This window comes from Balaenoptera musculus, chromosome 8 (assembly GCF_009873245.2).
Source record: "Balaenoptera musculus isolate JJ_BM4_2016_0621 chromosome 8, mBalMus1.pri.v3, whole genome shotgun sequence".
Classification (NCBI taxonomy): Eukaryota; Metazoa; Chordata; class Mammalia; order Artiodactyla; family Balaenopteridae; genus Balaenoptera; species Balaenoptera musculus.
The window spans coordinates 8222957-8248151 of NC_045792.1; the positions used below are offsets into that span (position 1 = coordinate 8222957).

Here is a 25195-nt window from a genome sequence, read left to right on the forward strand (position 1 = left end):
ATGGGAATAGCAGGATGGTGAAAAAGAACCAAATCCTCAATTTCCACACCAGAAAGTCAACAGATGATACCTAAAATTGAAAAACCAACACATAGCAAAATAAAGCAAGTCATTTAATGATATGGAGGTAAGTAATATGAGAATCAGCTGAGTTGAAAGTGGGTACCTTGGGGGGGTGGGGGGGTGGAAAACAGTGTTGTTGCTTTTTAGAATTATTTGATTTTCTTTTACACTAAGTTCACTGTAACAATGGAAATTAGAAGTAAATTTTAAAAAAAATATAGCTTCATGTAGCCTAGAAAGTAACAAAATTAAAATCATAAGAGTAACAACTACAGTGATAAAGGGTTATCCCATTCCTACAGAGGCAAATCACTAATGATCTCTAACTGGTATTACTCATATTTGTTAAAAAAACAAACAAACAAAAACCCACCTCTGAATAACCTCTTCCACTAGGGAGGAATTCTGTATATAAATCAAGTCATGTATTTACATATAGTAAATCAAATCTTACATCAGATCTAAATCTCACCCACAGTTGAAGCACCTGGTACATAAACTGGTTTGGAAGGCTGCTTCCTGGGTACACAGGTAGACCTGAGCATACCTTTAGGAGCACCATTTTGACTTATCTGAAAGTCATGTCATTGCTCCTGTTTCTTAAACAGGTAACAGTAAAGAGTTACCTTGTATTTTTTTTTTTTTTAATAACTAAGGGTTTATACACATCACTGACATATGTCTTAAAATACATAAAATACCCTATTGTAACTGAACATAAGGCTGTTTGTCCTGACATTAAATATAGATGGAACTCCTGTGCTTTTTGTAGCTAATTTGGCAAGGGCTTCAGAACCAGATCATGGAGCTTGTTAGTGATATATAATAACAAAGAGGCTGAGACTAAGGGAGAGAGAAGCTCACCTTTAAATAATCACAACAGTTTTAGTGCATGAGCTAAAGGAAATCGCTAAAGGATAAGTGAGAGTACTGAAAAGCTAGATTTCAGATAGATACGTATGGTTACAAATCAGCTAATTCAGAAACACCTACTGACCATCAAGTTCTATACACAATGTTGGAGGAGTTTCTTCCTCTCCATTGAGAATAATTTCACTGTTTGCCTTAAGTCTTCAAAACTACTGATTTAGTATCACTGGATTTACTCCTGCTCAAAAAAACACCTAGCTAGTCCCAAAGCATACTGGTGAGATCAGGTCTGGCTAGCCACCTTCTGTCCCGTGTAGTCAAAGAGCCTCTAAGGACAAGAGATGTTGAGAACAGCGACATGATGGCAATGCAGCTGCTTTTCCTGCCCAGAAATGGCACTCCTCTGGTCCCACAAACTTTTATTCATTCAGTAAAAGCTTACTGAGCACCCACTATGTGCAAGGCATTGTGCTAGGTACTGCAGTTTTTGAAATGACAAAATTGTTTGTATATGTAGGATCTGAGCTAGTCCTTGATAGTTCTCCTGATTTGAGAGAGAAAGACAGAATGCCCCTATGTGGCTCATTTAGGGAGCTAAGAGCACAGATGAGGTCTGTTTTCTGTCCTTCTTTCAGCCCAGCATAAACTTTAGGCTTCCTCAAATCAGTCATAAGTCAAAAGAAATAAGGCACATTTTTTAAAAAATTCCCCCCTTTAATTGACCAAAGTAAAGCCATGACATTTCATTTGGTAACCTGCTCAGAATTATAAAGATCATTCCATGTGGCTCAGCCTATACTGCCCAGGACAAAACCTCCAAACAATTCCAATCTCATCGCGCTCTGTTCTTATAAACTGCATATTTTTAAACCATCTTCTGCGCAGTAAATGTGACACACTCAGTGTGAGGCAGATCAGAGCCGAACGGACGTAACATTTATGTCCTTGACAAGCCTCGATTATCCAGGTCCTTCACCTGCAACAGAAAAGTATCAGTTTCATATTTACAATCATCAGGTTAACATGGGAGAGCTTCTCTACTGAGCTGGGTTCACCCAGATGGGGACAGATTATGTTGGATTATGCTGCCTGGTTGGGCTCTGGTGTGAGACTAGCTACTCTTCTAAATACAGCAAGAGTTCTCAACCTTTTCTTACGTAAGAGATATAACACACTTCTGTGTGACTCTCTATGCCATAAGTTCTTCAGTGGGAGAGAAGAAAATGTAGTTCGAAAACACACACACACACTCTCCTTCTCTCCCTCTCTCCCTCTCTCCCTCTCTCTCCCCGCACCGCCCCAAGACTGACAGTCACTAAAACAGATCAAGTCTAGCACCAACTGGAAAAATATCACTGTAACCACTTCTAGGATGACAGAAGGCTGGAGCGTCTACTTTCTAAGAACAATCTAAAATAAAAATAGAAAGATTCTAAGTGAGTCACAAGCTACTTTTTAGACATTAGAAATATCCCTATTTTATAAACATGTGGCCCCGTTTTTAAGCACTAGAGCTGCTTTCTCAGCGTAACATCTGCTCACCTTGTATATCCTGACCAGCCAATGTTCTGTGGTATATGCTTCCTCCAGGACATCAAGCTCAAAGTCTTTATTCCCAATCTCAGCATTGCGAACACGGTCATAGCCTAGTGGACGCTCTAGAAAGTGACAAAAAAGGAGACACACATCTTTCTACAGTGCTGATTTCCTACAGAAATACTAAGTCAACTTGATTAATCATCCCACTGGAATGTTATTCCCTAGCATGCAGTTTGTTTAGAGAGTATGGCCTGCAGAAAAGGACATCAGTTAGTAAGGGCAAATCAAGTGTTACCCTAACTCACGTCCCCTCCGAGATGATGCTTGGCAGAGCGCATGGAGGTTATCTCTTCTAAGAGACAGAGGGCTGACTTCCAAGCACCTCTGTTCCTGAGAATTGCCACCCATGGCCTCTGTGATACACTAGCAACCCTTCTGAACCTATCAGATGCCACAGGCCTGCATCTAATTAAAAAATAGTCCCAACTGCAGAACTAAGAAAGGAAAGAAGTCAGAAAGAAAGACTTAATCAAATTACTTTCAATTTATCTGAAGAAATGTAAAGTCCTTTATCTCACTATCCCCTTTCACATTCCTTTCTCCACTACAATACCTTTTACTGAGAGGCAATAAAAAGTAATGGGCAAAAGCACAAAAGCTAGAGCCAGACTGCCTGAGTTTAACCTGACTCTGCACTAGTTATGTGACTTTGGGCAGTTAAGGAACCTACTTGTACCTCAATTTCCTCATATATAAAATGGGAATAATATTAGTATCCACCTTTTGGATTGTTGTAAGGATTAAATGAATTAGTAGATATAGAGCACTTAAAGCAGTGCCTGGCATATAAAAAACACTGTATGTGTTAGCTATTACTGTTCTTACTGTTGTTATTAACATTATCAGGAATCACTCACTGGCTTCTGTGTAGACCTGTCCAAAGCGGTAGTAACACATCTTGTACATGAGGCAATTGAGCAGCACTGGAGAACCCTCACGGTCCACACGGAATTCCCCAGTTGGAGTATAATAATCGTGTTCCTTGATATGCTTGCCTGTATCTGTGCTCCCTCCAATCCGGACCATCCACAGAAATTTGTTGATGTCTAGAGAAAAAAGAAAAAGAAAAAGAAAAAACTGCTGTTATCACAAAGGTTGCTGGACCTAAATCACCTAATGAAAGGTCACTATGTCTAAGGAAATTCCCCCAAATACTTTTCTAATGGGGTATAGTACCATTTAACTCTAAGTTATAAAAATAACAAAGCTAATGTATGGTCAAAACTTTTTTCCTCAAAATATACAGCTTTTCCTATAGATTTTCCTGTAGACTCCTAAAATCCTATGCTATTGGCCCAGACTTAAGTCATAACTGAAGTTAGTCCCAGGTATTAGCTAGGGCTAAGCTGTCCAATATTACTAGCTATTAGCCACATGTAGCTACTGACACTTGATATGTGGCTAGTCCAAATTAAGATGTGCTGTAAGTATAAAATACATGCTGGATTTCTAAGACTTAGTCCAAAATAAAACAAAAAAAAAAGTGGGTAAAATATTTTGGTTACACATTAATGTTTTAGATATATTCAGTTTAATAAAATTATTAAATTCACTTTCCCTGTTTCTCTTTACTTATTTTGATATGGCTAATAGAAAAAAAAATTTTTTTTTAATAAATTTATTTATTTTATTTATTTATCTTTGGCTGTGTTGGGTCTTCATTGCTGCGTGTGGGCTTTTCTCTAGTTGCGAAGACCGGGGGCTACTCTTCCTTGCGACGTGTGGGCTTCTCATTGCGGTGGCTTCTCTTGTTGCGGAGCACGGGCTCTAGGCATGTGGGCTTCAGTAGTTGTGGCACACGGGCTCTGAAGTTGTGGCTTGCGGGCCCTAGAGCACAGGCTCAGTAGTTGTGGCACACGAGCTTAGTTGCTCCACGGGATGTGGGATCTTCCCGGACTACGGCTCGAACCCCTGTCCCCTGCATTGGCAGGCGGATTCTTACACTGCGCCACCACGGAAGCCCCATTAATAGAAAATTTTAAATGACGTACGTAGATCCCACATGTCACTGGATAGCACTGACCTAGGGAGTAGCAGCTTTACCAAAAAGGTAGAGAAGAGAGAATGTGCTCCCTCTTGACCTACACTTGCAAAGTTACAAACTTCTAAAGCACATGTATGAGAAGTCAACATTTCTATGTCAAACACACTACCAGGCTCCATAAATACTGATAGCACCATCAACTCAGGTTATCTCTTAGAATATGTCACTCCCTGTATCTCCCCCAAAGGCTTTAGGGAAATAGACGATTAGTATATGATGAATCATTGATCCATAAGAAAAGATTCCTACTGCCCTACTAAAAAGGGTTCCAGGGAATATCACAGTGGTGAAGAACACAGACTCTGGATCTAAGCTGCCTGGGTGTGAATTCCCACACTGCCAATTCTAGGTGGTGACCCTGAACAAGTTACTGAACCTCTCTGTGCTTCAGTTTCCTCACATGTCGAATTAGAAAAACGAGCGTATCTGCAACGACAGGGCTGCTACAGTATTGTAAGAGCATGTTACCTTACATATTGTTTGTCACACAGTAAGTATTCAAGAAATAATATTATTATCCTCATGGAATGTCTGCAATCGTACCTCCATCTTTCAAATGGAAAACCTGAAGCACAAAGACTTGCCTAGACCACACAGCCAGAAATAGGACCAAAAATAAAACCCCAGAGCATCAACCCAACTATCTTAGAGTACTGATATTATAGCTCCCTGGCAGGTATGTCTGAAGCAAAAAGCTGACAAGCTTTGAGAATGGAAGAGTGCACAGCAAAAGAAATGATCAACAAAATGAAAAGGCAACCTATGGAATGGGAGAAAATATCTATAAACCATATATCAAATAAGGGGTTAATATCCAAAATATATAAGGAACTCATACAACTCAATAGCAAAAAAACCCCAAATAATCCAATTAAAAATGGGCAATGGGCTTCCCTGGTGGCGCAGTGGTTGAGAATCTGCCTGCCAATGCAGGGGACGCGGGTTCGAGCCCTGGTCTGGGAAGATCCCACATGCCACGGAGCAACTGGGCCCGTGAGCCACAACTACTGAGCCTGCGCGTCTGGAGCCTGTGCTGTGCAACAAGAGAGGCTGCAATAGTGAGAGGCCCGCGCACCGCGATGAAGAGTGGCCCCCGCTCGCCGCAACTGGAGAAAGCCCTCGCATAGAAACGAAGACCCAACACAGCCATAAATAAATATAAATAAATAAATTAAAGAAACGTTTAAAAAAAAAAAAAAATGGGCAAAAGACCTGAAAAGACATTTTTCCAAAGAAGAGATTCAAATGGCCAAGAGGTACATGAATGAAAAGGTGCTCAGCATCACTAATCATTAAGGAAACACAAATCAAAACTACAATGAGGCATCACCTCATACCTGCCAGAATGGCTCTCGTCAAAAAGACAAAAGACATGATGGTAAGGATGCTAAGAAAAGGGAATCCTTGTGCACTGCTGGTGGGAATGTAAATTGGTACAGACACTACAGGAGTCAGTAGGGAGGTTCCTCAAAAAATTCAAACTAGAACTACCATGTGATCCTGCAATCCCACTTCTGGGGATATATCCAGAAGAAATGAAATCAATATCCCAAAGAGATATCAGCAGTCACTGCAGCATTATTCACAATAGCCAAGACATGGAAACAACCTTAGTCTATCGACAGATGAACAGATAAAGAAAATGTGATAGATATCTATACGTATCATGGAATACTAAAGATTTCAGGGAACTATCCATTTCTACCACATACGTGTGTACATTCGCATATATAAAAATACATATGGGGCTTCCCTGGTGGCGCAGTGGTTGAGAGTCTGCCTGCCAATGCAGAGGACACATGTTCGAGCCCTGGTCTGGGAAGATCCCACATGCAGCGGAGCAACTGGGCCCGTGAGCCACAATTACTGAGCCTGCGCGTCTGGAGCCTGTGCTCCGCAACAAGAGAGGCCGCGATAGTGAGGGGCCCGCACACCGCGATGAAGAGTGGCCCCCGCTTGCCACAACTAGAGAAAGCCCTCGCACAGAAACGAAGACCCAACACAGCCATAAATAAATATATAAATAAATTAAAAAAAAAAAAAATACATATGCACACAAACATACATACATACACAAATACTTTCCTGTACTATTTGGATAAATTATTATTATTAGCAAGAAAAAAACCTATAATCACACACAACCAAATGGTGCTGAAATAATTGTGAAAGTTCAAGTCCTTGGGACCACATCCCTGCTATCATCATTCTTCCTCTGCTTGTACAAGACACACCACACATAGAAACTAGTCTTATTACTCTATACTGACACTTTACATATACTCTCCAGGTGGATTTGTTAAGTCTGTCTACATCAGAAGCCAGACATAATCTAAAATCTGAACATCTCTAAGAAGCAACCACATATTCAAAGAAAATTAAGACAGAAATATGAGGTAATTATTAACTGCAGGAAAACAAGTTATTCTAGATAAGAATGTAACCATGGTGTACAGGTTGACTCAGCAGTAAATAATATTTACTTAGTCATGATGAAAACACTTTATCTGGATTTAACCAAAAACTGATCATTAACTCTATTGAGAAGATGTAAGACAGAAAGGGGGAGGGGATCATACAAAGAACTAAATTCCTTATCTACCTTAATAAGAAGTTGACACAGGGTATCTAAAATGATTGATCAATGAATAGCAGGATATACATATTATTTAGAAATATGTACATAAGTACTAGAAGAAATAACTGAAGGAATAATTTTCCTGGGAACTGATGTTATAAGGTAGTTTTAGGGGCAGAGGACTACCATTTTTTATTATAAACCTTCAGAAGTATTTAACATTTTAAAATATAAACAGGTATTGCTTTAATTTTTTTAAGTTTTTTTTAAGGCAGAGAACTATATTTGGATGATTCTTCTAAACATACGATTTTGCTAATAATCATAGGGAACATGGTTAACATATGCCATATAAATATATATATATAAAACATTTTAAGTTGGCAGATGATTCTATGGCTTAAACCCACTAAAAAATGCTAATTCTTAAGCTCATTTTCAGAAGCCTTATATTCTCTATTGTTCACTGGTTGTGGAACTACTCCTAGGTCTTTAGACAATTATAGCATGCCATACCAACATGAGAAGAATTCTTTATATCTACTTCCTAACTGTTGCAAAAAAAAAAAAAAAAAAATCAAAATAACCAAACCGCAAGTTGCAAATACTTAGAAACTTCCCCAACTAAGAAAATATGTTGATAAGATATTGGTAAAAGGATAGAAAAATAGGAGATTCATCTAGTTTTCTTAGAATCTATGCCTTGTAGCTAGAAATAGAATCAAATACATTACCATCAGAGGAATACCCAGTAAGGCCTCCAAAAATGACCAGCACATAGCTAACATCAAGCTCCCTCATGATCTCATAGGCTTTTTCTTCTGTGGATGCCATTGCCTAGAAAAACACACGCACATTTCTCAGCGCAAAATTCCAGGCCATATGATCCCTCATGGAGAAGTACTTCCCACTAGACCCTGTGCATCAAACACTCAAATGACCCCTTCACCTTACCTGCCCTACTCGAGAAATATGGGTATTATTCCATGTGTTGTTATCCACTAAAATTGTCCGATTCGCCATAGCTGTAATCTGGTAGCCATAATCCCACCATGACATGACCTTCGCATCCTGAAAGAAGAATGGGAGATGGAAATAACAAGCTTCTCACTGCCTCCAAAATCCAACACAAGAGGGGTGGAAGGGCATCTGACAGGAAGTGAGATATTGCTAATTAATCAGTTTCTTCACAGAATAACATATGCCCAACAAGAAAATACATCTTGGTACCTGGTCCTACATTTACATACAATCATGAAATCTCAACGCAAATTATACAACCCAACATTGCCAGCACTTTCATCCCAGATCATCTTATACAAACAAGCATAATGGTGCGGGAGGTGTAGTGGGCTGTGCAATATTTCCAAATAAATAGCCTGGTGTCATCAGATAACCGTATTAAATAAATGACCAAAAACAAAGTCACAATAATCAGTTACTAAAAAGAAGGGGGGTGGGAGAGGGGGAACAAATCACAGGATAGGACGAACAAGGATTAAGAAATTCTTATAAGAATCTAACTCAGAAGTGCCATTCCCAGTAGCTATTGGAAAGAAAATCACTCCAGATTCTCAAAAGGTATAAACCAAAATGTTAAAAGTGGTTATCATTAGGTGATCCTTTATGGAAAATTTATGTCTTTTTTTTCTTTTTTTTGCTTCTATTTTCTGATTTTTCTACAATAAACATGTATTATTTATTAACTATTTTTCTTCTTTTATAATTGGGATGGCCTACCTCATGATAAAATCACCATGCTGTCAATACAAGTGTCCAAGCAGAGTGCAGATAATTATCAGTAAAGGTCACTTATAGAAAAAATCCTGAATTGAATGGAGGTTGACCTTTAAGGCTCATTCAACACCAGGTTCGATAGTTCCAATTTCTCCAAGCTTTCCACCCATCTAAAAGCTATTTGATTCACTATAACATCAAATGTCTCTCCCTTCCTCCTACCGCACAATCCCACGCCTCCCAAATCTTCACCTCTGGAGTATTGTGACGAAGCCAATAGTACGCTTCTCGAAAGTCATCAAAAATGATCCTACTACCATCCCCACCACGAGCAGACAGCACAATGGATGGAGAGGAGTAGGCCTCGCTGGTCACCCAGGTTGAATGAAAGGTGTAGGTGATGAGAAAGAAAGCCATGACCAGTATCATGCCACTTGCCACCTAGACAAGGAAGAAGAACTGTGTTGTAAACCAAATTAAATTTATGTAACATAGAACAGCTTCTTACACACAGTCAGTAATATAGATGAGATGACTCGGAATAAATTAGAGGCTATATGAGTTCATTCCGACCTCTTGTGACAGTGCTCTACTTTACTCCCCCTCACTCAAACACACAAACAAACAAAATACAAATGCAAACACACACACACAGACACACACAGTTCGCCAAGCTAGTTCTTTGCATTGCTTAATTCTCACTTCATTCTTAATAGGGTAGGTAGAATCCTGTTGTTTCTTGTTCTTCTTGTCTGGTCGACTTATGTCCAAATTCTTCATATAAGTGGACAGCACCTGAGAGACTCCAATGCCAGAAAGAATGCACATAACAGGCGCCAACACTAGCATCAGACGCACCTAAAAAAAAACAGGAAGCAAGATCACAATCGGTGTTTTACAAATTACAGATTTCAACCCATTAGTAGATGACGACATCAATTTAGGGGTTTTCACAAACGTGATTTGTCAGTGGAATGGAACAAAATAGAAGAGAAAATACTTGATACATCTATAGCAGAATATATATATTTTTTAAGTTTGTTTTTGAGTTCTACATGTATATATGTATACCCTGAGCAATGATATGATATAAAATGTATTTCTTAACTGTGGTTTGGGATCAAAAAAGTGTGAGAAGCACTGACTTAACTGCAATATGTAAACTCTCTTCTCTCTTTTAACAACCTAGCACTCAGAACCCGGGCCTTTAAGAAAAAAACATCATCTCCCTTTTTAAGACACCAGAAAGAGAGGGGAAGGAACCCGCCCAGGGTCACTTTCTCCAACAAGTGACACAGCGCGTCTCCCTAACACAAGGGTTATGAATCCAAGGAAGGTGGGCCCCACAATCAGAATGTATGAGTGCCCCATACGTTCCTGGGAAGGATCAACAACAGTGAGCAGCCTTACCACGCAGCCCCTCAAGTGCTGAGAGGGAAGCCCCTGCACAGCATCCGCACTGAACCTGCCGTGCAGGGGGACGAAGAAAACCCTCAGAGCTAGGGGTGGAAAGGTTCGCTAAGACTGCAGGCATTCATTCCTCACCATCACAGCTGAAAAGTACATGCTGGTCACACCATACATGATGATGAAAATCCGGGCATCCGACAGGTTGCTAAAGCAGTAATAGAGACCAACTACAAAAGTAAAAGTAAAAAGAAGTGAAAAGCTGAAAAAACAATCATAGATACATGCAAGGAAGTTACTACGGCACTCTTTAAAACAGCAAAAAATCTGAAACCACATAAATGTCCAACATTAAGGATGTAGTTAATTACAGAATATTTATAAAATAGAATAAAATACATCAATTAAAATACTGCTGTGGAAGTTTATGAACCATATGCCTTCTTCTTTACACACCTCTGTACTTAAAAAACAAATGATATATCTTAAATATTATTTCCCTAAAGTAATACTAAATAACATAAATTATCATGATTATGAAATTTTAAAAGTCAGAGGAAAAACTCTATCATCTGACTTCTAATCAATCAATAAATGGATGAATATACATCAAAGCGTTAACAGTAGCAACAGGTATGTGGTGAGAACTCCTGCAATTTTACTTTTTTTTTTTTTTTTTTTTTTTTTATAAAGAACATCTTTTTTTTTTTTATAGCTACTTTTATTTTTATTTATTTATTTATTTTTATTTTTGGCTGTGCTGGGTCTTCGGTTCGTGCGAGGGCTTTCTCTAGTTGCGGCAAGTGGGGGCCACTCTTCGTTGCGGTGCGGGGACCGCTCTTCATCGCGGTGCGCGGGCCTTTCACTATCGCGGCCCCTCCCGTTGCGGGGCACAGGCTCCAGACGCGCAGGCTCAGTAGTTGTGGCTCACGGGCCCAGCCGCTCCGTGGCATGTGGGATCTTCCCAGACCAGGGCTTGAACCCGTGTCCCCTGCATTAGCAGGCAGATTCTCAACCACTGCGCCACCAGGGAAGCCCTGCAATTTTACTTTTTTAACTATTTGTCTATATTTTTACAAATGACAACTTACTTTCATAATAAGAAAAAAAAAGTTATTTTAATAAAAAAAAAAAAGTCCCTACCACTGGTAAATTCTAAGACATATCTGAATTGGCCAGAAGATAAGTTAGATGAAGAGGTTTTACAGTCAGCTATGCCTATTCTCAAAATTCAATACTGCCAAGAAGAGAAACGGGGAGGAGTCAGGGATGAGGGGCGGGGTATACTAGAAGTACTCAAAAACCCTGAACTAGGGCTGAACTGTAACTTATGATACAAATGAACAGAAAACTGTGAGACTCTGAACTTGCCAGTATCTGCAATTGTTCAACTTCTGACTTCTACTCTGCTTCAAATATTAGAAAAATGTGCTTAGCCATCCTCTGTACTGCATAGATAAACAGGCAAAAAACAAAAACAACAACAAAAACACAAGGATGAGGGTATTTTACTTATTTTGAATCAACTGATGATTCTTAGAAAGAAGACCACCTCAGAACAAGGCAGACAGACCTGGAAACATGAAGACGAGAAGCTGCAGGTCGAAATAGTACGAGGACCAGGTCGTAGGCTGATGCTCAGACACAGAGGCGATGATGGGGATGTTGTTCTTAGCATAAGAAGGATCCAGCAGTGAGTAGAAACGCCCTGTCCAGGGAGATATTTTTCCTGGAAGCAAAGAGGCAACAAATACTTCACAATTACTTCTGAAACAAAATAACATGTGATCCTAACTAATCACAACTTTCCATTTTAATAAGCTTCCCTGAGACAGAGGAGGACGAGGTTTTTGTTTAAATGCCACCAATACTTTGAGAATTTCACTCCTTCCTTTCTTTCAGACTTGAGAGTGCTTTTGTCAGCACAGTCAGTAGAATAAAGTCAGGTTGTATACAAACTCAGAGAGAAGGGAGGCAGAGATACTTCCTAGAAGGGTTTTAGGACAAATCTGGTCAAACCAAGGCCAATGCTATAAACTAAGTCACTCAGTTCTCCAGTGCTGCTCTGAATACACAGAGTCTTGGGCAAAATCAAATCAGACTCTGAGAAGTGTACGTGAGGGAGATGAAGAGAGGAGGAAAATGTGGCATGCTACCCAAACTAAACAGCCACGGTTTTGTCATATGGGATTAGATGAGGCCACACTGTAGGGCAAGCAATGTTAGGATTTCTCCCACCCTACCAATAGGAAAGAAAAGGACACACACACACACACACACACACACACACACACACACACATATACAAAGAGGAGAAAGATTAGCATGGTAAAATACAGTCCTGTCACCAAGTGTGGGTCTTCTGAAATTAAGAGCTGATCTAATATGATTTTCTTTCTATGCTGAATCCAGACACTGGCTGACAAGAGGATTGAATGTGCAGAAGTTGGACTTTATGTGCTTGAAATCAAGAGAAATAGGAGGAAAAGAATGAATCTTTCTGTGGCCAGGAAATAACCCATATTTTTGGAGTTTATTCTATGTTCACACCCATTTACACTTAATACTAAAAGCCTTCCCTACCTGTCAGCATGAGGAGAGCTCCCACGGTGAGAAGGACAAAGCCTACCAGGGAGATGACACTTCGGAAAAGAACTTCAAATTGCTGTGGATTCAACTTGCTGCGTAGATAATCCACAAAGGCATGGATCTGGCAGAGACCAAAGACCCCAAAGGCTGCCATGTGCTCTGATGAAAGGACGGGCTGTAGGTGAAAGCATATGTATGAGACCGTTAGGAAAAGAACGGGTCCAGCCTTGACCTGAATTATCCTGACCAAGTTCAGACCAAAGGGTCCAATGAGTTCTAAGGCCACCAAGGAATTAAGACCAATCTAGAGGAGGGTCTAATTCACCTGCCTCATTTTCCAAAGAATATTTAGAGTCCCCCAAAGTGTACCACACTCTATCATTATCACATCTCTGGCCTTTGCTCAGGCTATTTCTTGAGCCTCCATTGCAATTCTCACTTTCCCAAAATTTGCATTCACGGAAATTCTGATCAGTCAAGGCCCAATGCAAATACCACTTCCTCCTAATCCACCAAACTGAAATCCATCACTCTCCTCTATACTCCACACCCTTTAGATCTCTTCCATAACTTAGACCAATGGTCTCAAACTCCTCCAGGCATCATAATCATGGCAGGACACAGGAAGAGGGGGGGTTTAGACACAGACTGCTGAGCCCCACTGCCAGAGCTTCTGATTCAGCAGATCTGTGGCAGGTCCCCAGAATCTGCATTTCTAATGAGTTCCCAGATGCTGCTCACCCTGCTGGTCCAGGAACCACATTTCTAGAACGACTAGACCGCAGACTAGTGGTTCTAGAAGCATGTGCTTCTCTCCCAACAAGACTGTGACTTCCTTAAGGACCAGAACCACACTTTTACTTTTAACATTTCCCAGGTATTAGCAAATTGCATACAGCAGGCGATCAGTAAAGAAATACCTGCTGACCTGAATAAGGGTTCCACTTTCGTAAGAATTTTACATGAGAAATCACAAATACCACGTTATTCTCTGACTAAATAGCTGTCTCTTAACCCTGTGGGGTAATGCGGTTAAAAGGTTCAGGCTTTGCTTGCTAAAGAACTTTCACTTAGGCCCGAATAAAAGTTCAGGGGTCATTACTATTAAATGGAGTCATTCACATTAAAAAGGAATGAAAAAGATAACTGTGATCACTCACATTAACTCAGCTCAACCAAAATATCCCTCCTCCTCCCATAAACCTAAGCCAAGTTAGGAGTCATTAAATTCAAACTTCATGAACAAATATTAACACAATCCAGGAGGCAGACTTTAATGACCAATGACTCTGTTGCTTCAGTTAACAGAAGCAGTGTTAGCAAGGTGAGACCTGTGAATAAGTTTTACTATCCTCACCAGAATTCAAGATAAATCAATTTAGTTGGAACTGCTTAGAAAAAGTGGAAGAAGGTAAAAACCCCACTCAGTCTAGGGCTCACCTGGAAACCCACAAAGGAGATCTGCATGGAAAGAATGGTGCCCAGGCAGTAAACAGTACAGTAGGCCACATAGATCCGGTGGGAGAAACGTCCTGTGAGCATCAGCACCAGTACATGAAGCGGGATCAAGTTGATCAGGAACACATAACCTCCCCATGAAGAGACCTAGGACAGGACGAAAGAGAAAAGTTCGTCTGAGCACTCCTCCTTGGATCACCACCATTGTACCTTAGGATGTTACCTGTGACCTTTTTAAAGAACATCTCTTTACAGTAACCAAAAACTTTATTTACACCAAGTGGTTTAAAGAGTTTAAATAACTGACTTCTTTAAGTAGGAAAATCAAATTAACACCCATTATTGTAACTCAATCCTCTGTTCGCTATGGCTCCTGCCATCACGATCACAAAACAAGAGGCCCCCAACTCTCAGCATTAATCTGGATACACCCTACTGTAAGGTCACACAGAGGATTTAGGGATTCAAGGGAAACGTGAGCAAGTGGAAGCAGTTAAGGAAAGAAGTCTCGGTGTTTACAAGATTGAAGAGAAAAAAATATACGTCAGGAAAGGAAAAATTTAAGGGGAACACACCAGAAAAGAGAGTTGGCCAACCAATATGTACCCATAGGAAATACAATATCTGGAGACCTTTAAAAATTAAAAAAATTATCTCTATCTTGCTATTATACAATGGATATCCCTGCCTGCCTTGGATTAGGCTTTGTATGGACACAAGAGACAATAAAGACTTTTAGCCTCTAGTTCATGGTCTCAAAGCCCAAGAGCTACTTCCAATTTATATCAGTTGATCCCAATACGTATTCAGACAGAGAGACTCCTGAAAGTAGGGAGTGAAGAGTTACCATGTAGAAATAAGCAAGGGCACACTTGGCTGCCCAATAGATGGAACCAGTCTTTACTGCTTTGATCCACATGTAGTAGGTGAGTAGCATGCAGAAGATGGCAATCCCTGCAGAAAGAACACAAAAATTCAGTAAAAGGCCATGCTGGAATAGTATGTAATACTGCTCTGGAACAAACTACCTGGATTCATATCTCAGACCTACTACCCATTAACAGTGTAATTACTCTACCTCCCTTTGTCTCAGTTTCCTGTAAAAGAGTCCACAATAGTATCTACTTCATAAAACTGTTGTAAAGACAAATTTAACTATTGCATGTAAAGCACTTAGAATACTACCTAGCATGCAGCAAGCACTCAGTAAGTGTTAGTCATTATTACTACTATTCTTTCCAGGCACTAAATTCCCTGCTGTTTCAGTCCTAAAGATATCCCGTACTATCAAGCACCAGCCTGCCTCTACATCTTACCACAAGCTGGTCCGTATGCCCTGACTGCCTCTCTCCTTAATATCTGCCTAACGAAGTTCCAACTTCAGGGCCCAGTTCAAATACAACTACTTCCAAAAAGCCTTCCGTGATCCCCAAATCTGAATTAATCTCTCCTCTCACCACGTTCCCAAAGTACTCTGTTCACCCTTCTCTCATGGCACATAATACCATCTGCCCATTATTATTTATTTTTATAGTCTGCATGAATCTGTGTTAATAGATTATGGGCTAACATAATTTTATTCATTATCTATCCCTATAATTCCTTAATTATAAGCCAATACTCCTATTCATTAACTATCTTTATAATATCTAACACTGTTTTACCAATAACATTCAATAAATACAGGTTGAATTGGAAATAAGTCAATAAAAGTCACTTTAGTTTTAAGAATATCCATTCCTCTCATCTAGGAAAATAAAGCAAATGATTACAATGTTAAAACAATAGTACCAACCAACATTAAAACTTAACTCTACTTTTAGGAGTACAGAGATGAGCCAAAGGCCTTACATAAGGAAAATTACCAGCTACCTTTCTAGAGGAAATGACAGAGAATATAAACTTGTCTGAGGTCCCGTCCTGCCCTTTTTTTTTTTTTTGGATGTGGACTGTTTTTAAAGTCTCTATTGAATCTGTTACAGTATTGCTTCTGTTTTATGTTTTGGTCCCCTGGCCGAGAGGCATGTGGGATCCTAGCTCCCCGACCAGGGATCAAACCCACACCCCCTGCACTGGAAGGCAAAGTCTCAACCGCTGGACCGCCAGGGACGTCCCTTCCTGCCCATTTCTAATCTTCTCACCCAGACACCATTTTTGCTATCACTAAACAACAGATTTGAACCCAGATTCTACTGCACTTCATGAAGCTCTACTGGCTAATGAGGTGAACAGATCCTCTTCAGCACTTTAAGTCTTACCTTCATTATCATAGGAGCCAGCCACAGATCGGGAGATATAGCCAGGAACTACAGCAATCATGGCAGCAGCAAGAAGTCCAGCTCCTGCATCCTGTAAGACAAGAGGGGTAACAGGAAGTTAACACCAATACATCTATGAAAGAGAAGAGAGGATCCGCTAGTCCATTCTGCTTACAGTGGGCCCAGAGGACAGTCTGACACTTTCCACGGTAGATGTGGTGCTAGAAATGCTAGAAATGTTCACAGCACAAGAAAGCTACATACTTCACAACCAATTCCCCACGATGATGTCAAGTCTGAAACTGAGTACACACATCCTAAGAACAGACAAATCATGTAAGCTGTCAGATGCTGCCCCAGAATGGGCTGTTTGGCTGGAGTATCCCCAGACTTATGAGTCCCTACCCCTAACAATATTTGCGCACCACAGGAACACCAGTCACACTTCTACAAGCTATTCAAGGACAATCAAAGGAAGACCATAAGTATTTGAGCTAAAAAGCCAACAAAGAGAGGTGACAATCTCTCTGGACTAAAGATGCCGGGAGCTTAGATAATAAAGTTGGAATATTCCTAGCCAATCTGTGAACTCAGGAGAGAGCAACAACAAAGTATAACCCACATTCCAAAAGAGGAAGGACTTGTCTGTTCGAAAGAGTCAAATTTGGAATAAGGGCAGCAAGGAGAAGGATGAAAGCGTTTCCAAATTAAACTCAAGCTTCCCAAGCCCTCCTACTAGTCTATCACCTCTCAGGTATCTCCCTGACACCATAGCCACAAACTAAGAATAGCATCCAGGTAGCCAGAGTCAGCAACGCAGAAACCTAGAAGAAGAGAGTCAGTATTATGGAGCCTACTACAAAAGCCAAGTAGTTTAAGAATTTATAAATAAACATTTGAAAAAAAATCAACAAATAATTGCTAACTGTCCATTTCCAGTAGGAAGAACTAACCACTTCGGAACGCTTCTTGTAGTTATTTCTCCTCTCCCATACATTGTGAGGAATTCCAAATCTAAACCTCATTTTAAATATTTTTTTTCCCGTATGTAGCAATTTATATTTGACCTTCATATGTCCTCTTATAAGGATAAACAGTTGCTAATGATAAGAAACCACACATTCTAGGGAGGGGCTGGGGTGAACTCAGTAATTCGGCTCAGCAAAAGCTGTCTTTAGCCTCTGGCTCCCTGCCCTTCTAAGGCTCTCAGTCCCCCACCCTTTAGCATCAACTTGAGAGGTTCAACAACATTCATTCCCAAGCCTCCTGTCACCCCAAATCCTTCACCTTGAGCTCTTTGGTAAGGTGGTACGTGACGATGGTGGTGAAGGAAGAGAAGAGAGGGGCCAGGAACACACAGACATTCCGAATGTCGATGGTGATGTGGAAAAAATGGAGGACATGGTAGATTGCAGCAGAGGTGATCATTAAGCCTGTAACAAGAAGAAGAAAGGCCAATAGGTTATCCTAGTAAGACAAAGACCTTAAGGGAAAGAGAAAGGGAAAATCCAAGTATCAATAAAGTGATAACACAGGTTTTGACAAACCACCAGAAATACTAATACAGCAACTGCAGGAGGCCTATAAATTTCTCTCCTATGGATTCAAGCAGAAGTCCAGAATTTATGAAAAACTATCCATGCCCGCTCTCCCATACATGTTCTCCCTTCTATATAAGATCTACTTTTAGGAATCTGCAATCAGAATGAAATTACAAGTGTCACAAAACGAAGATATTAGAAATAAAAGACACTGTTCCATTATATACAAATATCTTACTGCTGTGAAGAAAAAAAATCCTGTTCCCCTCACCTGGGTAAATTGTTCCTCCAATGATTCGTCCCAAAGGGTACCAGGCCCGATCATCAAACCAGTTATGGAATTTATAAAATCCCTCCTCAGCCAGGAACCGGGTAGTCCGATAATTAAAGTACCTATAACAAGAAAGAAATGAATTGTGTCTCCTCCTCTCCATACCCAAACACTTGCCTCAATTTGCAGTGACTTTTGCTCCTCAGGTTACACCACTGAGGAACTTATCATTACTCCAATAAAAGTCAGTTTGGTACCAAAAAGTATTTCAAGCATGAAAAATCATTTTACATCACCATAAGCCTCCTCATTTCTAGCTCCATGCTTGTCTCAGTTAAAGCACTGCTTCTCTCATAAGGAAATGCAACCGTAGTCTAACCTTACAAGAAAACACTCAAGAAGGGTGCTTCACCAGGCTGGCATATAGTAGGCATTAGCCCCAGTCAGAAAATTCAAGCACTCAAAAGACAGGACAGCTGAGATGTGGACACCAATAGACTTGACTCTTTGCAAGTGGCGGGAACACACAGAAGAGTATTTCCATACCACAGGCAAGGGGACAAGGATAACTTTAGGTGATGAGCATCTCTAAAGATGTGGGTGTAACACCATACGCAGGATGAACATTTTTTAGTCCGCTCCATAACACAAACTTCTTAGTAAGTGTTTAAACTTGTAATTAAATCTACTCATGTTGTTATCTAAAATAGTTCTGAATGCCACCTCCACGGGAGCATAAAAATACAGACTACATAAAAAATACCTGACATAAAATGCTTACAGTTATACACGGACACAGTTCTTTAGGTCCAAGCTATGTAAGCCCTTCTCTTAAGTTTCTCATTTAAAAAGAAATAAAAAAGAAAGACAAAAATATATATGGAAATAATAAAAATATAAACAAATAAATAAAATAAAGGGAGTTGTTTAATCACTAAAGATAATCATGACTAACCATCTTTCCTGCCCACCCCTCTAACCCTATTTCCTCACTGGTCAGTCAAGTTTTAGCAGCTGAAGTAAGTAGAGTAGCAGATGGCAGAAATCTCTATCCTTCTGGTTGTTGCTGATGAATGTTATTTTGGTAACTGTCAGGGAGACAGAAGGGATGAGGGGAGCAGGCAGTCAACATGTGTCAGAATCATGTCCTTTACCTAGCAGTAGGAGAGGCAGAGTGAGACAGAGGAAGTGCAAGTTAGTGGGAAAAGGTCTGGCCTGGGTTCACACCCTGGGCCTCAGTTTCCTGCTCTGCAAAAGGAAGTGTGAAATCACATGATCTGTACAGTCCCTTCCATCTCTACAACTACAGAGCAGATGCTCTTGCTTTCCCTGACCATCTCATCTCAGTGTTCGCTCATCTAGAGGGTCTGAGAAAAAGCCCTAACAGACTGGTGATCAAGAAACAAAAGGATATAAGTTTCCTCATTCATGAGAGAGAAAAAAAAAAACCAGAAAAAATTGATTTGGGAGGCCCCAAAGAAAAGATCTGTATGCCTCCAAAGTGCTTTCAAATATCTACACAAAACAATACGACAAATTTGCAAATACATGCAGGTATTAAACTTGAATCAATGCTCCATAAACTGAATATGCTATTTTTAAGATATCAATGATGTTTCAAGAACCTATGATTCTGGTTCTCCAAATTTTTAATTAAGCCTTAACGTTAGGTAATATAATATTAGTTACTCCAGTGTCTAGAAACAGACAAATGTAGATTCAAATCCTGGCTCCTCCATTTACTCTGTGTGTAACCTTGAATGGTCTCTGCCAGCCTCAGCCGCATTTGTGGAAAGGAGACACCACTACCTCCTTCTCGTAGGGTTATTGTACGGATTTATAGATAATCTGTAAAACAGTTCTTGGAACAAAATGAAGCTCAGTAAATGTTTTTCACCTATGCCTCTTTTTATCTAATAAAATCTCCAATCCAACTCACGGCTTTAAATTTTCCTCAATGTCTTAGAACTTAACTGACAGGCCCAATTTCTATCATATTCATTGTTAAACAGAAAAAAGCCACAGATCTCAAGTTCATGACCTATAATTTTTCTTTTGAACCTCAAACACACACCAGGCCCAGGCCCCTTTCCCTCAATCTGCAGCATTAACTGTCTACCAAGCTGAGAAGCCAGGCTTCTCTTAGCTTAGCCAGATCTGAAGTGATAGGCACACCAGCAACGCCTCTCTCATCTTTTAAGAGTTTGAGAGACTCGCTTGGTTTCAAATTCCAACAGAAATGTTTCAAAAGGAGACAATTATCTCCTTTGGAAAACTTGAGAGTTTTCCCCCCAAAATGTATAGAAAGTCCATCCCCATCATGGAGAGCTCACTGGAACGTGAATCTGAAAACCATGAACCTAAATGCTTCCCAAAGGAAATACGAGACCAAGCAAAGGTACTCACGGATCAAATTCATGGATGACGCTTTCAAATCTCAGGACAGCAAAGAGACGAGTGGAGAACGCTGCAAAAACCAGAGAACTATTATTTTAATGGTAATGTACCATGAAAAACAATAGTAGGTAGTAATATTATAGAGATAATAGTATTATCCAGCACACAAGTCACAGGAAATACAAAATGATGCTGAATAAAGTATTTATCCATTCCTCCCACACAGAAGAAACAAAGAAGTTCGCTTTCCCCTGACAATGACACCTACACTTCCACTTCAGTAGGACACATTTAACTACTTATTATCAAGGCCTATGACAACACATTCACCTACTAATATTGCATCCAATTTACATGGTCGTCTTGTATATATACTGACCTCCCCTCCCCACAACCTCACCTCCCCAAACCTTAGTTTGAAGCAAACTAAGAGGTAAGGAAATCAAGACTACTTATGACTCATGAAGAGCTAGAAAAACCTAAGAAAACAGAGTAAGTTCTGGAGAGGTTTTCAGAAATACTAAGGCAGGCAACCACAGAAGACAAGTATCTTTTACAAAATTCAGTATCTCAGAGTCCCCGGTATCTCTTTCAGTCCTAAGAGAAAACAGAATTAGTACAGCGTGCTTCTCATTCTTTCCCAGATGATCACTAGTCCCAGCTTTTATAATCCTTGTGTTTCTTTTATTTTGCTTTCACAAAATTCTACTGATTGAGAACAGTAAAAAGAACACATTACAATCTACTGGAAAAAAACAAGGCATTTAAGAAAGCCATTGTTGATTTTTTCAAGATTTTCTCCTTTCCACATCTGAAGAAAGAGAGGTCCACATGCACACTCACATAACACAGCAGCCATTGACAGAATTAGAAGCTTCAGAAGTGTGTCCTGCTTCTCATAGGACAACCGTAAAAATCCCAGCTTGGTCATCTTGACATCAATGGGTGGCAACAGATGACACTCAAATAGCTAAAATGGAAAAGTCAAGACCATAAGATATTAAACACCTTCAATTTACCTAATTCAGTTTCATATTTTATGGTGGTAGAGAAACACAGAGGCAGGAGTAATGCACACACCAGAGAGGGTCAGGGCTAATACTAATACCCAAGCCAAGCCTGAATTATGACCAACTGGCAAGTAAGTAGGCACGTCAGGTCTGTGAGTCAAGGACGAAAAGGAATGAGACTCTATCACCATAATTCTGTTTCCCAGTCCCCGCAGCTAACAAGCACATAAGCACAATTGGCAACAGTGTGGTACAACAGGAGTAAAGAAGAAACAGAAAAAAGGGGGTTGGAGGAAGACATGCAAAGAAAACAGGAAAGACTGGAAATAGAGAAAAGAATAATTAAATGGAGAAACAGAGCATTCACGAAAAGGCAGGAATGTATGAAAGAAAGCAGGGAATGAGCACAGAAGTGAAAGCAGAAGGCTGAGAAACAGAAGTCATGACTGAATCAGCACAGTTTACAGCCCTAAATTTCAGCTTCAACTGACTGGCTGCAAACTTTCTGCTCCAAATCCCAGTGGGGTTGCAGGGTCGACTACAGAGCACGACTGCTCACTCACTAATGCACGTACAGTCATGCACTCAGGAAGAGAGGGAGATACACATAGATCACTGCACTTTCAATCGCTTACATCACACTATAACTACTGCTCAGATCTACGCCCACTTCCCATTCAGCTGTCTCAAAGCATCCTGGAATTGACACTGCTGATTTAAGCCACTGATCCCAGAGACAGCTCATGGAACCAGATGACAATCTGGAAGGAAAAGAGAATAAATTTTCCTACTAAAGCAAAGAAAGGTTGGGCTGGGGGTGGGGGGTGGGGGTACTATATGAAAATAAATGTTGAGGGAAGCAGGCTGCAGACCATCCAGAACGGTGATCACCTGGCGGACAAGATTTACCAGCACGAATTAGGAGGTTAGCTATCTCTGCGTAAGACAGCACTGCCGTCTTAAACCATAAGCTGCTCAAGGGCTAAGTGACAAAGAGTATGATAATAAAGACTATGCAACACTGTACAAGACTGCAGGGGAAAAAAAGGAACCTGGATCCTTCCTGATCTTTCTCCCGCTATTACTAGAGGAAAGGAGCGGAAAAAATAACACTGGACAGGGTGGAAGGCATGAAGAATCATGTATTTCTAGCTCCAACTGTGGGAAGTCAAACATCTTTTCCATAATTAACTGTCCCAGAGGGGCGATTTTACATGTAATCCTAATCCCAAAGGAAAACCTTATCTCGCAATCAAAACTAAACACCTAACTCCAGGTAGCCCCTAATCCAGCCACATCCCTCAGGTCTGTACTTGTTTTCTCCCACGCCTGAAACAGGAAAACTTACCACCGCTGAGCTGATATGAGCCACACGCCTAGAAGACTAAGTGGACGAAATGAGAGTACTAGAACCTCTACCTGAAAACCGAGTAAAGGAGCTGGTAATCTAGGCCAGGACCTTAAGGGAGTTTCCATACTGTGCTCTCTGGTCGTGCTCGCACACCGCTAAAGCAAATAAAGGCAAAGACACTTTCCTTAAAGCACCTGGCATCTGTCCTCCACCTCGTCTGTGCCGGCAAGCTGCGGCCCCCTGTCCCACCCTGGCTCTAGTTCCGAAGACGGCAACTTGCCCACCCGCTGGTCCACACGCTTTCTCACACTTGCCCCACCCTCCCCCACTTCTGCTCACTCCTGCGCGTCCCTCCTCCCTCCGTCTCCCACCTTCACGAAATGCAACACCCCGGACACCACCCAGCGCGGGACACCCCACTGCCTCAGCATCCTGAGCGCCATCCCCTCCAGGACTAGTCCCAGGGTCCGATCTTTTCCACGCCCTCCTAGCCTAAGCGCCCGCCCCATCCTAGACCCCCCCATCCTTCCATTCCAGGTCGTCCCCCACACGCCCCACGCCCCCTCCTCTGCAAGGCCCCAGACTCTGCCCGCGCCCGCGCCCACGCCCATGCCCGACGCCGTTAAAGCCCCACCAGCGCCTTGGACTGCACCTGCCCCTAACCCTCAAGTTATATCCTGATGTCTTCTCACCTGACCCGGCTTCCTCAGGAATCCGCTCGCCTCCCCCTGCCATCCGTTCAGCGGCGCACCCAACCCTGGCAGCGTCGGGTCCGCCTCCCGGACCGCTCCCCATTGGTTGGTTCAGGGCCAATAGGACACTTGAAGAGAGCGATAGGATGGCGGAATTGTCTGTCAGACTCGGAGGCGTGGACGAAGCCGCGCTCCCATTTTTTAACTGGACAACACAGACATCATTTAGCAGCCGGAAGGCGGGACTTCGTGCAACCGCCGAGCCATGATAGGCCAGCTCGTGAGAGCGAGAGCGCGGAAAGAACACACTCGGAGCAGTTTGGTTGAGGGCCGAGCAGTGACGTGTCGGTCTGCGGGCCGCGAAGGAGTCGCGAGCGGAAGGTGTGGCGCGTTTAGCACAGTCACGTGACAAGAAGCGGAAACTACGCGAAGGAATAGGCAGAAACTACAAATCCCGAAAAGCTGGGCCGAGGTCGCTCGCCTCCGTTTCTCAGAGTTTCGTTTCTTTAAAGGTAGAAATTGATGTTGCCTAATATAAGGTTAAAGGAGAGGTGGGAAGAATTTTCTACCTATTCTCAATGAAACCTCAATCGCTTCCCGGTCCAGACCGCTACCTCTTGTGCAGGATCTTGTCTGACAGTTCGCTCAAGAGCTATGTTTGACTTTGCTCCGGTAAACTGCGATGGACAAGAGCCCTGCAAATGTCACGAGGCATTTATTTCCCTTTCTTAAGCCCCTGACCTCGTGAATGAGCATGCCTAGGGCTAAAGGGGTCGTCGGGGTTCGGCGGGAAGAATCTACGCCGCGGGCTGAGTCCCCCACGGTCGCAGAGGCGGTCCTCCCAAAGCGTAGACAAGCTTCTTCCCGGAACCAGCTTGCAGCCTGGCGGTGCTTTGCTCACCCCTTTGTAAGTAACCTGCCAGTGAAAGCTGCCCTAACTGCCTCTCTTCCCCTTATCTGCTCACACACAAAGAAACGTTGCTTGAAGGCACGGAAGGGGGCGAAGTTTCAGCAGCCAATTCCATCACCTCTCAGACACGCACTCCCACTCCCTACACATCTCAGTGAGCAAGAGCCACACCGACAAAAATGGGAGCATCCGGCAACTGTTCAAATTTAATGCCAGTGGCACTCCTTTCTCTTCGCGGTTACTCTACTGTTGAATGCAACCGACCAAACTTACTGAAAGCATATTAAATCAGTACTTCAAAATCACGTGTAGTTTTCAAAATTTACACGACCAGGTTCACCCCAGGATGTTATGAATCAATAGATCTGCTTTTTCGTTTTGTATTTATGTGTTCAGTGTCATTTTATTAACAGAAGGAAA

The 25195-nt window shown here is 41.5% G+C and overlaps 1 protein-coding gene across 3 annotated transcripts; it reads right to left on the bottom strand.

The window, feature by feature from the left end:
- Positions 1-678: 678 nt before the first annotated feature.
- Positions 679-23968, bottom strand: STT3A (STT3 oligosaccharyltransferase complex catalytic subunit A). 3 transcript variants are annotated; one of them, XM_036860749.1, is made up of 19 exons: positions 23808-23872; positions 23171-23328; positions 21656-21782; positions 20822-20882; positions 18416-18537; positions 17891-18036; positions 16604-16694; positions 15193-15299; positions 14328-14492; positions 12882-13062; positions 11872-12027; positions 10437-10528; positions 9594-9749; positions 9144-9332; positions 8109-8225; positions 7889-7991; positions 3390-3578; positions 2476-2591; positions 1633-1909 (listed from the first exon to the last, which is right to left on the bottom strand). In XM_036860749.1, exons 3-19 carry the CDS (start codon positions 21741-21743, stop codon positions 1871-1873), a joined length of 2118 nt encoding a protein of 705 aa, XP_036716644.1. In that variant the 5' UTR covers positions 21744-21782; positions 23171-23328; positions 23808-23872; the 3' UTR covers positions 1633-1870. The 3 variants fall into 3 exon arrangements, with proteins under 3 accessions (XP_036716643.1, XP_036716642.1, XP_036716644.1); XM_036860748.1 differs by lacking the exon at positions 23171-23328 and having other exon boundaries at positions 679-1909; positions 23866-23968; XM_036860747.1 differs by lacking the exons at positions 23171-23328; positions 23808-23872 and adding an exon at positions 23545-23655 and having other exon boundaries at positions 679-1909.
- Positions 23969-25195: the final 1227 nt, after the last annotated feature.

What these genes read in the sequence shown, in the direction of transcription:
- STT3A (XM_036860747.1), bottom strand. Translation starts at nt 23,616, where the DNA reads ATGGCGCTCAGGATGCTGAGGCAGTGGGGTGTCCCGCGCTGGGTGGTG. An exon ending in GGGTGTTGCATTTCGTGAAG is followed by an intron (nt 21,783 to 23,544) that starts GTGGGAGACGGA and finishes TTTCCATTTTAG; the next exon opens with CTATTTGAGTGTCATCTGTT. An exon ending in TGTACTTTTCAGCTGTGATG is followed by an intron (nt 9,750 to 10,436) that starts GTGAGGAATGAA and finishes GTTTTTTTTTAG; the next exon opens with GTGCGTCTGATGCTAGTGTT.